At 40.3% G+C, this 13,696-nt stretch overlaps 2 protein-coding genes and 1 pseudogene across 2 annotated transcripts; all 3 read right to left on the bottom strand.

The window, feature by feature from the left end:
• Positions 1-344: 344 nt before the first annotated feature.
• Positions 345-5,656, bottom strand: LOC135088745 (T-complex protein 1 subunit gamma-like). The gene is made up of 7 exons (XM_063983747.1): positions 5,543-5,656; positions 4,871-4,979; positions 4,610-4,809; positions 3,885-4,061; positions 1,718-1,728; positions 1,418-1,609; positions 345-390 (listed from the first exon to the last, which is right to left on the bottom strand). Exons 1-7 carry the CDS (start codon positions 5,654-5,656, stop codon positions 345-347), a joined length of 849 nt encoding a protein of 282 aa, XP_063839817.1.
• Positions 790-12,631, bottom strand: LOC135088740 (T-complex protein 1 subunit gamma-like). The gene is given in 11 exon segments (XM_063983732.1): positions 790-1,609; positions 3,885-4,061; positions 4,562-4,657; positions 5,543-5,731; positions 6,345-6,499; positions 6,838-7,014; positions 8,166-8,189; positions 8,191-8,228; positions 10,636-10,730; positions 11,330-11,337; positions 12,581-12,631. Coding segments are annotated over 8 exon segments (597 nt in total). The 3' UTR covers positions 790-1,609; positions 3,885-4,061; positions 4,562-4,657; positions 5,543-5,682.
• LOC135088735 (T-complex protein 1 subunit gamma-like) overlaps positions 8,163-13,696 on the bottom strand; it is a 23,444-nt pseudogene continuing 17,910 nt past the window's right edge.

Raw genomic sequence — 13,696 nt, 5'->3', positions numbered from 1 at the left:
GTGATATGTTAGGCTTACAATAAGAGAGAGACAGGGCAAATAATGGCTGAAAACTCTGATACCCGGCCTGTACCTCAGCTGACGGTTTGTTTACATATTGACGACCCTTCAATATTCGCCTAAATTTCCAACTGTTTCCAGACTCAGATGTAAACAAAACCTAAAAATAAATGAATAACCCTAAAAAATACCCACATAACGAAAAAAAAAAGCCATAACAGACGACTACAAGACACTACAGGGAGGAGGAGGGGGGAAGCTGTGAAGGCAGTAAGGCTGGCACATACCTTACGTACTTATGGCTCTCTGGTGCTGCGTGGCACCGCTGGGCTCACCTTACGTACTCATGGCTCTCTGGTGCTGCGTGGCGGTGCTTGGTACAGAGAGAAGCTGCCGGGAATACGGAAACACTTATTACCAGAGTGTGGTGCAAGACTGACCAAGGCTGGCCAAAACACTCCAGCCAGCCGCTCACCCTCCCAAGCGCCACCTGTGACTGCTTCTCCCCCCCCCCTCCCCCCCACACACAAGTTGACATATTATCAAGTAATAATTTAAATAATATAAATATCATCACTTCCTCACTGCCCTTTCCCCATTGAACACCCCCTTCGTGGTTATGAACGCAAATTTCTCTCACAGCTGTACCGTGTCACCGCAGCAAACACGAACCAGCGCAGGATAGACTCAACTAAAATGACCCTATCTCTCTCTCTCTCTCTCTCTCTCTCTCTCTCTCTCTCTCTCTCTCTCTCTCTCTCTCTCTCTCGGTGGGATTAAAAGCAGTAATAATCTTCATGTTTATTGTCACCTCTGGCATGAACAAGTAACAGAAAACGGGAATATAGATGAAATAAGTTCACATTATAAAAAAAAAAACGTAAGGAAAATAAAATAAAAATAATAATAAATAAATAAATGATCCTTGTAAGTACTTAGACACACTAAGAAGTAATAATAAATAAATAAACTGGATATTAAGTCGAATAAGTGAAAAAAAAAAGAAAAATGAAAATATACATTCAAAATTAAACATTCCTATTATGAAAACGAGCGAAAAATAAAGAAAATAAACAAATGATCTTAAAAAATAATGACAAATAAATAAACTGAATATAAAATCAAAAGAAATTCATAAAAAACGTCAATAATAATAAGCTTTTCTCTTCCTAATGCAAGAAATATGCTTTTTCCTTATCGTAGTATTAAATTTTAGCTTCCTCTCTTCTGGTAACTTAAAATACTTAAAACAGCTTAATATTCGCTAGGCTGACTTTAAAACTCTCAATTTAAGCCTTTTTTTTGGCCTTATTACTGTATTTAAGCTTTCTCTTTCCTTCCACAAACCTAAAATACTTAAAACAACCTAAAAACACCTAAAAACACTTAAAGCTGCCTCAAAACAATAAAACAAAACAGATGCTCAGCTCGTATCTCGAAGCCTCGGTCCAAATATTCAGTGAAGGATAGTCTGACCAGAGAAGCGTTCAGTATTGCAGGAATTTTCTGCATTTCCTTCATCTCTAGGCCTCCCTCCTTCACTGCTGCTCCTTCAGGCATCCCCAAGGCTCCTTCACCCCCCTCCGTGTGGTATCCTAACGTCTCCATCCTGTAATATTGGCAGAAATGTTACACACACCAAAATACCTACAAAACTCTTGTCTCGCGCTCTCTCCTTACTAGGGATTGGAAAAGTGCAGGAAATTTGAATGTTCACTTTTTGAGTCCCTATGAAGGAGAGAGTGCAAAACTCACCCAAAATACATTTAAGGGTGTTTTTACTGTTAAAGTAGCAGATTAACAAGATTTCAACATTCAAAAGGCTCTAGTTGAAGTTGTATGGGTTTTCAAGGGTGTTTTTACAGTTCTAGTGACAGATTAATAAGATTTCAGGATTCAAAAGCCTCTAGTTGAAGGGATAAGGATTTTTAAGGGTGTTTTTACGGTTATAGTGGCAGATTAACAAGATTTCAGCATTCAAAAGGCTCTAGATGAAGTTATATGGATTTTTAAGGGTATTTCTACGGTTCTAGTGAAAGATTAACAAGATTTCAGCATTCAAAAGGCTCTAGATGAAGCAGCACGGGTTTTTAAGGTGTTTTTTACAGTTCTAGTGACAGAGTAATAAGATATCAGCATTCAAAATGCTTTAGATGAAGTTACATGGGTTTTCAAGGGCGTTTTTACGGTTCTAGTGACAGATTAACAAGATTTCAGCATTGAAAAGGCTCTAGTTGAAGGGATACGGGGTTTTAAGGGTGTTTTTATGGTTCTAGTGACAGATTAACAAGACTATCATTCAAATGGCTGTAGATGAAGTGACACGGGTTTTTAAGAGTATTTTTAGGGGCATTTTAAGATAGTTTTAGGGCTATTTCAAGACAGTTCAGGGAATTTAGGGGCATTTCAAGACAGTTCAGGGAATTTAGAGGCATTTCAAGACAAACTACCGTCCTACTGCTTTAATTTCCTGCCTATCTAAAGTTTTTGAATCTATCCTCAACAGGAAGATTCTTAAGCATCTATCACTTCACAACCTTCTATCTGATCACCAGTATGGGTTCTGTCAAGGCCGCTCTACTGGTGATCTTCTGGCTTTCCTTACTGAGTCTTGGTCATCCTCTTTTAGAGATTTTGGTGAAACTTTTGCTGTTGCCTTGGACATATCAAAAGCTTTTGATAGAGTCTGGCACAAAGCTTTCATTTCCAAACTACCCTCCTATGGTTTCTATCCTTCTCTCTGTAACTTCATCTCAAGTTTTCTTTCTGACCGTTCTATTGCTGCTGTGGTAGACGGTCACTGTTCTTCTCCTAAATCTATTAACAGTGGTGTTCCTCAGGGTTCTGTCCTGTCACCCACTCTCTTCCTATTATTCATTAATGATCTTCTAAACCAAACTTCTTGTCCTATCCACTCCTACGCTGATGATACCACCCTGCACTTTTCCACATCTTTTCATAGACGTCCAACCCTTCAGGAGGTAAACATATCACGCAGGGAAGCCACAGAACGCCTGACTTCTGATCTTTCTAAAATTTCTGATAGGGGCAGAGCAAACTTGGTATTGTTCAATGCCTCAAAAACTCAATTCCTCCATCTATCAACTCGACACAACCTTCCAGACAACTATCCCCTCTTCTTCAATGACACTCAACTGTCCCCCTCTTCTACATTGAACATCCTTGGTCTGTTCTTTACTTATAATCTGAACTGGAAACTTCACATCTCATCTCTAGCTAAAACAGCTTCTATGAAGTTAGGTCCCTGCCTGCTTCTGTATTTCCACCTTCCTATGACTTGAATTCCTTCAAGAGGGACGTTTCAAGACACTTATTCATCAATTTTTGACCACTGCTTTGACCCTTTTATGGGACTGGCATTTCAGTGGGCATATTTTTTTATTAGATTTTTGTTGCCCTTGGCCAGTGTCCTTCTTACATAAAAAAAAAAAAAAAAAAAAATTCAGGGAATTTAGGGACATTTCAAGACAGTTTAGGGAATTTTAGGTGCATTTCAAGACAGCTCAGGGAATTTAAGGGCATTTCAAGATAGTTCAGGGAATTTAGGGGCATTTCAAGACAGCTCAGAGAATTTTAGGGGCATTTCAAGACAGTTCAGGGAATCTAGGGGCATTTCAAAACATTTCAGGAAATTTTAGGGGCATTTCAAGACATTTCAGGGAATTTAGGGGCATATTAAGGCAGTTTAGGGGCATTTCAAGACAGCTCAGGGAAATCTAAGGGCATTTCAAGACAGTTCAGGGAATTTTAGGGACATTTCAAGACAATTTGGCATGTTTTTGGTCTGCTGTTAGAGAATAAACACAATTTAAAACAACCCTCTTCCTCCTCCTCCTCCTCCTTCCCCTCACCCCCCCACATACCTCAAGAGCCTGGGCAAGAGCAGAATAGGGCCACTGCCTCACCCCTGACACCCCCTTGGCCTTCTGCTGTAGGAAGTTAGAGACTGCCATGCCCACCGCACTGCCCCCAGGGACCAGACGGGGCTCCAGGGCCAAGTTCCAGGCCACTCCAAGGGCGTCCTGAAGGTTCCTCTCCACCTGTGGGTATGGGTCGGGTCAAGTCAGGTCAGGTGTTTATTTATATATATATATATATATATATATATATATATATATATATATATATATATATATATATATATATATATATATATATATATATATATATATATATTTTTTTTTTAGGTTGAGTTACGAGTAGATCTTATTTATTTGGGTGTTTTTGGGTAGAAATGGGTGGTTTTTTTGTTTCTAGCACAGAAATGGGTGTTTTTTGGTTTATTATGGAGAAAATAGGAGTTTTTCAGTTAATTATGGTGAAAATGAGTGTTTTTTTTGGGTGTTTAAGGAGAGGAATGGCAGTATTTTTCAGTTTTTAGGGTAGAAATGGGCATTTTTTTAAGTGATTAGGGTGGAAATGAAAAAAAAAAAAACAATTAAACCAAATCTCCAAAAACAAACACAAAAAACACAAAAAACACAAAAAAATTTAAATCAAACCAAATTAAACACTCCCGGCCATCCAACAGCATCCTCACCTCATTCACGATATCCTTGCTGGGTCCCCTGAGCAGCACCGTTTATGCCTTGGGGTCCTGGCACTTGGTGATAAATGTAAAATATTCATCACCAATCTGTGGGAAGTAATGGGTGGTGAGTGAAGGGTGGAGAGAGGACTTGGGTGGACTGGGAGAGGCTGGGGTGGACTGGGATTGGCTGGGATGGAATGGGATAGGCTGGGATGCACTGGGAGAGGCTGGGGTGGACTGGGAGAGGCTGGGGTGGACTGGGAGAGGCTGGGATGCACTGGGAGAGGCTGGGATGGACTGGGAGAGGCTGGGATGCACTGGGAGAGGCTGAGATGCACTGGGAGAGGCTGGGATGCACTGTGAAAGGCTGGAGTGGACTGAGAGAGGCTGGGATGCACTGGGAGAGGCTGGGATGCACTGGGGGAGGCTGGGGTGGAATGGGAGAGGCTGGGATGCACTGGGAGAGGCTGGGATACACTGGGAGAGGCTGGGAGGAAGGAAAGAAGCATAGAATTTAATTATTTATTAATTTTTTAAATTTTCTCTCTTCCTCACACACAAAAAAAATTCTCTCTGTCTCTCTCTCTCTCTTTCTCTCATACACACTAAAATACACTCTTTCTCTTTCTCTCTTGCATCAGAAGAGACAAACTCTCTCTCTTTCTTTCACACATACTAAAATACACTCTTTCTCTCTCTTGCATCAGAACAGACAAACTCTCTCTCACACACACACACACAAACATTCTCTCCCACAAAAATACCCCAACACACACACCCCTGCCCCCCCCCCACACCCACCTTCTTAACTTCAAAGAGACCAAATAAATAATTTTCTCTCTTTCACACAAAAACAAATTCTCTTTTTTCTCTCTTTCACACACACAAGAACAAACTCTTTCTCTCTCTCTCACACACACACACACACACAAACACAACAAACAAACAAACAAACAAACAAACAAAACATTCCCTCCCTCTCTCTCTCACTCTCGTAAAGTCCGTCTCAGCAGTCATTTCCAACGAAGTCTGGCTCTCGCCCTTCTTGTACTCCAGCGGGCAGTCAAGGAGAATGATACGAGGGTTGTCTACTTTCCTGCTCATCTTTGCATAGGTCACATCCTTGTTTATCATGATCCCGTCCAGCACACAGCTCTCTTCGATGGCCCCTCCCGGGATCTGTGGGGGTTCAGGGGGGTCAGTGGGGGTCTGGGGGTGTGTGGCAGGGGGGTGTGAAGGGGTCTAGGGGTGTCTGGTGGGGTGTGTAGGAGTAGAAGGGGTGTTTTTTTGGTGTTTTTGTTGAGTTTGTTTTTGATCTCTCTCTCTCTCTCTCTCTCTCTCTCTCTCTCTCTCTCTCTCTCTCTCTCTCTCTGTCTCTCTCTCACACACACCTCTCTCCCATACCTTCCCAATCTACAAACCTCCCCTCCTCCAGGCCCCCCAGTAGGACAGAGGTAGAGGGAGAGGGGATAAGAGGTCATTAGAGGGTAATTTAAGGGTCATTTTGGGGCGTTTTTTATGGTTTCAACAGAAAAAACTATAAAATTACACTTAAAATTTTCACATCTACAAACCTCTCTGCCCAGGGCCCCCAGCAGGAGAGAGGAGAGTGTGGGGGAGGAGGTAAGAGGTCATTAGGGTCACTTAAGGGTCACTTCAACAATTTAAACATAAAAATACATAAAAAAAACTTAAAAATTTAACATCCTGCAATTTTCCTCTCCAACAGCCCCTCTCCGTGCCCCCCCAGCCCTCCCACAGCACCCCCAAGGTCGCCCAGCCCCACAAGTACCTGAGGGTGTCTTTAAGGGCCTCCAGAGCATGGTCGAGGGCCTGTCTGTACCCCTGAATGATGATAAGCGGATGCATGTTCTGCTCCAGGTACTGCTCAGCCACCGCCAACATCTCCCCTGCCAGGATCACCACACTGCTTGTTCCGTCACCCACCTGAGGGAATGGTGGGGTGGTGAGGAGCGGTGAGAGGGGGTAAGGGGGTGTGAAAGGGTTTAGGTGTGTTTGTTTGTGTGTTTTTGTTTCTATTTTTTGTTAGGTTAAGTATAAGCATAAATTTTCTAATAAACTCTCTCTCTCTCTCTCTCTCTCTCTCTCTCTCTCACACACTCATACACAGAAACACACTTTTTCTCTCTCTCTCTCTCTCTCTCTCTCTCTCTCTCTCTCCCCAGGAACAAACAAACAAACAAAAAAAAAAAATTAACAAAACACTCAATCTTATCACACTCCCCCCTACTCAATGCCCCCCAACTGCACCCACACCCCCTCACCTCTTCATCCTGGGTGCGCACAATCTCAATCATGTGCTTGGTGGCAGGGTGTTGCACAGTAATCTCCCTCAAAATAGCATTACCATCGTTAGTCATCACCACGCCCCCCATCGGATCCATCAGCATCTTCAGCATCCAACGAGGGCCCAGGCAGGTGCGGATGACGTCGGCAATCATCTGCAGGGGTGTTGCGGGTGTCAGAGCGTGTTATGGGGTGTCTTGAGGGTTTTAAAGGTACATAAGTGGGTGAAAACGATGAGGTCAGAAGGGTGTCAGGGGGACGGTGAAATGTGGGCGACCAGTGTTGGGGTTTTCTGGGTGTTTTTGGGTGGTTTTGTGTGTTTTGTGTGTTTTTGGGGTGTTTTTGGGTGTTTAGGGGTGTTTTTGGATGATTTGTGGTGTGTTTTGGGTGTTTTTGTGTGTTTTTTGGGTGTTAAGGGGTGTTTTTGGATGGTTTGTGGTGTGTTTTGGGTGTTTTTGTGTGTTTTTGGGGTGTTTAGGGGTGTTTTTGGATGGTTTGTGGTGTGTTTTGGGTGTTTTTGTGTGTTTTTGGGAGTTTTGTGTGTTTTTGGGGTGTTTTTGGATGTTTAGGGGTGTTTTTGGATGGTTTGTGGTGTGTTTTGGGTGTTTTTGTGTGTTTATGGGTGTTTTTTGGGTATTTTGGGATGTTTGTGTGTGTTTTTGGTTGTTTGTGTATGTTTTTAGGTGTTTTGTGTGTATTTTTGTGTTTTTGTGTGTTTTTTTTAGGTGGTTTGGGTGTTTGTGTGTGTGTTTTGGTGTTTTGGGATATTTGTGTGTTTTTGGGTGTTTGTGTGTGTTTTTGGGGTGTATTGGAGTGTTTCTGGTGGGTGTGAAGTGATATTAATTAACTGATTGAATGTAAATAAAAGTTGATGTTAGTTGATCTTAGTAACTGAATGGAAACCAAACCTAACCAAACTTAACTTAACCTAACTTAATGTAACCAATCTAACTTAATGTAGCCTAACCTACCCAAACCTAACTTAATGTAGCCTAACCTAACCAAACCTAACTTAATGTAGCCTAACCTAACCAAACCTAACTTAATGTAGCCTAACCTAACCAAAGCTAACCAAACCTAACCTAACCAAATTTAACTTAACCAAACCTAACCAAACCTGACCAAACTTAACCTAACCTAACCTAAACTAACCTAACCTAACCTAAACTAAACTAACCTAACTTAACGTAACCAAACCTAACTTAACCTAACCCAACTTAACCAAACCTAACCAAACTTAACCTATCCTAACTTAACCCAACCTATCCTAACCTAACCTAACCAAACTTAACCTGACTCAAACCACCTTGCCAGCATTAATGTTCTGTATACTGGACCTTCCTTCCAGACTCACTCTTGGTGTTCTGATCTGAAAATGGAGATTGGCTCATAAAACACATGCACGAACGAAACTAACTAACCTGCACAGCCCCCCCCAAAAAAAATAAATAAATAAAATAAATAAATAAATAAATAAATAAATAAATAAATAAATAAAATAAATAATTAAATAAATAAATAAATAAACAAAATAAACAAAATAAAAAAATAAAAAAAAGACATTACAATCACCAATACCTAAAACCAACCCTAATATTCCCTAAAATATACCAAAAAAATCCAAAAAAATGCACATTTAGCCAAAAAACTAAATTAATTAGACTGCACACTCTCAAACAAACAAACTAATGCAAAAAACAAACATTACAACCACCAGTACTTAAACCAACCCTAATATTCCCTAAAATAAACAAAAAAAAAAATAAAAAAATAAATAAAAAATAAACGCATAATTACCTGAAAAACGAAATTAATTAGCCTGCACACTCTTAAACAAACAAAAAACACACAAACTAATGAAAATCAGACATTACAATCACCAGTACCTAAAACAAACCCTAAAATTCCCTAAAATATCCCTAAAAACCAAAAAAGACATATTTACCTGAAAAACGAAATTAATTAGCCTGCACACCCACAAACAAAATAACAAACGAATGAAAAAAAAAACAGACATAACAATCACCAACACCACAAAACACACAAGAAAACCCCAAAGTTAACGAAAAACACCGTAAACTTACTTAAAAATATTATTAACTAACCTTACAACCAAATAAGGAGAAACGAAACACAAACACAAACACAATGAAAAATAAACAAAGAACGAACCCCACCACCGCCAAAAATCAGAGAGAGAGAGAGAGAGAGAGAGAGAGAGAGAGAGAGAGAGAGAGAGAGAGAGAGAGAGAGAGAGGATGAGGAGGAAGAGGGAGAGGAGGAAGATAAAGGAGATGAGGATCTTAAGAGACCGAAGAGGAGGAGAAGAAAGGAAGAGATGAAAGAATGAAAATGAAGAGGAAAAGAAAGAAGAGGACGAGAAGTATTATAGAAAGAAGAAAAAGAAGAAAAATAAAAGGAATAAATAATAAAAAAGCAATACCAAACATTTCATTCTCTCTTCCTCCTCCTCTTCCTCTTCTTTCATCCCATCCATACAGAGATTCCCCCGAGTTGGCAACACTGTCCTCTGTTTACTGTCATTCGTATTTTTTTCTCTCCGTCATTGTTTGTGGGTGATTTATGATTATTAATATGTTGTCGAATATTTTACGGTGTTTTATGGTCTGATTGAGGTTTGTTATTGTTTATTAAATATTTTCCAAAATTTAAACGGCATGATTCACCAGTTTTGTCCGAACGCATTTAGGAATCTACTGGAAGGCTATCGTAATATTTCTCGATTAGAGGTTTTCTTTATATATTAAAGTAAAATCATCAAATAGAAAACAATAATAATTTGTATTTTGTCTCCTGAATGCAAGTTATTACATACACAGTGTTGATATTAGTGCAAAGAAATGAGAAAAACGAAGACGAAGTCAGATTTTTACGGTTCTAGTAACACATTAACAAGATTTCAGCATTCAAAAGGCTCTAGATGAAATTATATGGGTTTTTAAGGGTGTTTTTACGATTCTAGTGACAGATTAACAAGATTTCAGCATTCAAAAGGCTCTAGATGAAGTTATATCGGTTTTTAAGGGTGTTTTTACGATTCTAGTGACAGATTAACAGGATTTCAGCATTCAAAAGGCTCTAGATGAAGCGACACGGGTTTTTAAGGGTGTTTTTACGGTTCTACTGACAGATTAACAAGATTTCAGCATTCAAAAGACTCTAGATGAAGCGACACAGGTTTTCAAGGGTTTTTACGGTTCTAGTGACAGGTTAATAAGATTTCAGCATTCAAAAGGCTCTAGATGAAGCGACACGGGTTTTTAAGGGTGTTTTTACGGTTCTAGTGACAGATTAATAAGATTTCAGCATCCAAAAGGCTCTAGCTGAAGCGACACGGGTTTTCAAAGGTGTTTTTACGGTTCTAATGACAGATTAATAGGATTTCAGCATTCAAAAGGCTCTAGATGAAGTTATATGGGTTTTTAAGGGTGTTTTTACGGTTCTAGTGAAAGATTAACAAGATATCAGCATTCAAAAGGCTCTAGATGAAGCGACACTCTTCTCTCTCTCTCTCTCTCTCTCTCTCTCTCTCTCTCTCTCTCTCTCTCTCTCTCTCTCTCACAAACGCGCACAACACAATCTCTCTCTCTCTCTCTCTCTCTCTCTCTCTCTCTCTCTCTCTCTCTCTCTGTCTTTCCTTTCCCATCTATCTCCCTCACAAACACACAAACCTGCCCCTCACACACACACACACAGACACACACACACAAACACCCCTGCCTCACTCCCACAGTTCTCCCCCCTACACACCTTACAGAGAAACGTGTGCTGCTTGTTTAGCTTATAATTGTTCCTCTGCCTCACTGCCTCCTCTGCTGCTGCCCTGTCCTTGAACTCCAGAAATATGTACCTGTAATTGTGCGGCAGGTGAGGTGTGGGGTGGTGACAGGGGGGGAAGGGGGTAGAAGGGGCGAGGAGGGGGAGAAGGAAGGGTTTTGAGTGTAGATTGTGTAAGATTGGTTGTAGTAGCAATAGTAGTAGTAGTAGTAGTAGTAGTAGTAGTAGTAGTAGTAGTAGTAGTAGTAGTAGTAGTAGTAGTAGTAGTAGTAGTTAGACACACCAAAATACCTACAAAACTCTTGTCTTTTGAGTCCCTAGGAAGGAGAGAGCGCAAAACTCACCCAAACACATCCAAAACACACTAAAAACATCGAAAACACACCCAAAAGACACCAAAATACCCACAAAACTCACCCAAACACACTCAAAACAACCAAAACACACTCAACACACCAATATCTCCACAAAACTCACCCAAACACACTCAAAACATACTCAAAACACACCCAAATACCCACAAAACTCAACCAAACACACCCAAAACACACTTAAAACATCCAAAACACCCACATCACCACAGAATACACAACTAACACACCCAAACGCACCCAGAACACTCCACACACACTCAAATACACCCAAAAGACGCCACACACACCCAACACTTACCCAAAACACTTAAAACACCCAAAATAAACTCAAGACACACTCACACTCATTCAATACACCCTCAAACACACCAAAACACTCCACTATACACTCAAAACACTCCACAACACTCAAAACACATAAAATACACCTAGAAATAACCTAAACCTCACTTAAACAACAAAAATTCACCCAAAACACACACTGATAACAGCTAATATACACCCAAAACACTCCTAAACACAACTACCACACACTCAAAACACCCCACAACACTCCCAAATACACCTAAAACACACTTAAAGGACCCAAAACACACCAAATAATAGAGAATGGCAGCGCCTCATGGGAAACTAAGCTAAAGATTGTCTTCTTGCCATTTACCTGTTTTGTCTCCTCCTCCTCCATTTCTCCTTATTTCTCCCTCCTCCTCCTCCATTTCTCTTATTTTCCTCCTTCTACTACTACTATCTACGTACCTGAGTTTATAAACAGCTGGAAATACTTGGAAAACACTGGAAATTACGGTAAATACTGACCAAGAGACACTGGAGCCGGAGAAGTCCCAGTCTGTTGATGACGTCACAGGCGAGAGCCCCCAGCCGCTGCCTTACGTACGTAATGCATTTCATTTTGAAATTGACCCCTACAAAAAATGAAGCTAGGCTGGAATGCATTCTATTTTATGATTTGATAATTACTTAAATTAATATTCACAGTACCAAAACATCTCCAGCCTGAGTAGTTGTAAAGAAATATCAACACAAATATGGAAAAAGTGTTGGAACTTTTGACACCATTAAAACCATTCAAAAGTCCACCCATTTCAATTTACACCAGTAAAAAAACACTTCAAAAAATCGAAACTATTTTTTCAAGCAATGCAAAGTTAGTTACAAGCTGAAATAGAGAAATAAGGAATCTAAAAAATCACAAAATCACCACTTTTAACGGAACTAAAAACCATTTCAAAATGCACATACTCAACTCAACAGGAACGCAAAACATTTTAAAAATCATAAACGATTTTTTAAAGCAATAAAAGCTTCACTACAGCCTCAAATAAAAAAGCCAAGGACCGGGGTGGGTAAAAATAACCGTGAAAACGGCCCTATATTTACATAAAAAAAACTACACAAAATTCAGCCCAGTTACTTAACTGAAGCAACAAAAACACTTCAACATCAACAAAATATTTTTAGAAACCATAAAAACTTACTATAGAAGCCGAATAAAGTAATTAAGGAAAATATAAAAAATATTGGAACCCACAGGCCGGAACATGTCCTGGGGGCCGACCTCAGTGGAGGAGCCGGCGGCCATGTTGCCTTATTTATTACTTCGTGACACCAAAACCAGGCAATAGCGGATATATCTGACCAGCGCATATGAAAGCTAGACATGTGGCTGTATCTTGTGATATGTTAGGCTTACAATAAGAGAGAGACAGGGCAAATAATGGCTGAAAACTCTGATACCCGGCCTGTACCTCAGCTGACGGTTTGTTTACATATTGACGACCCTTCAATATTCGCCTAAATTTCCAACTGTTTCCAGACTCAGATGTAAACAAAACCTAAAAATAAATGAATAACCCTAAAAAATACCCACATAACGAAAAAAAAAAGCCATAACAGACGACTACAAGACACTACAGGGAGGAGGAGGGGGGAAGCTGTGAAGGCAGTAAGGCTGGCACATACCTTACGTACTTATGGCTCTCTGGTGCTGCGTGGCACCGCTGGGCTCACCTTACGTACTCATGGCTCTCTGGTGCTGCGTGGCGGTGCTTGGTACAGAGAGAAGCTGCCGGGAATACGGAAACACTTATTACCAGAGTGTGGTGCAAGACTGACCAAGGCTGGCCAAAACACTCCAGCCAGCCGCTCACCCTCCCAAGCGCCACCTGTGACTGCTTCTCCCCCCCCCCTCCCCCCCACACACAAGTTGACATATTATCAAGTAATAATTTAAATAATATAAATATCATCACTTCCTCACTGCCCTTTCCCCATTGAACACCCCCTTCGTGGTTATGAACGCAAATTTCTCTCACAGCTGTACCGTGTCACCGCAGCAAACACGAACCAGCGGAGGATAGACTCAACTAAAATGACCCTATCTCTCTCTCTCTCTCTCTCTCTCGGTGGGATTAAAAGCAGTAATAATCTTCATGTTTATTGTCACCTCTGGCATGAACAAGTAACAGAAAACGGGAATATAGATGAAATAAGTTCACATTATAAAAAAAAAACGTAAGGAAAATAAAATAAAAATAATAATAAATAAATAAATGATCCTTGTAAGTACTTAGACACACTAAGAAGTAATAATAAATAAATAAACTGGATATTAAGTCGAATAAGTGAAAAAAAAAGAAAATGAAAA

Source organism: Scylla paramamosain, chromosome 3 (genome assembly GCF_035594125.1).
Source record: "Scylla paramamosain isolate STU-SP2022 chromosome 3, ASM3559412v1, whole genome shotgun sequence".
Lineage (NCBI taxonomy): Eukaryota > Metazoa > Arthropoda > Malacostraca > Decapoda > Portunidae > Scylla > Scylla paramamosain.
Note: the sequence above shows the minus strand (reverse complement) of the source record. Positions and strands in the feature narration are given on the sequence as shown.

What these genes read in the sequence shown, in the direction of transcription:
- LOC135088745 (XM_063983747.1), bottom strand. Translation starts at nt 5,656, where the DNA reads ATGAGCAGGAAAGTAGACAACCCTCGTATCATTCTCCTTGACTGCCCG. An exon ending in CCAAGTGCCAGGACCCCAAG is followed by an intron (nt 4,062 to 4,609) that starts GCATAAACGGTG and finishes CCATACCCACAG; the next exon opens with GTGGAGAGGAACCTTCAGGA. An exon ending in GAGATACGAGCTGAGCATCT is followed by an intron (nt 391 to 1,417) that starts GTTTTGTTTTAT and finishes TATTCCCGGCAG; the next exon opens with CTTCTCTCTGTACCAAGCAC.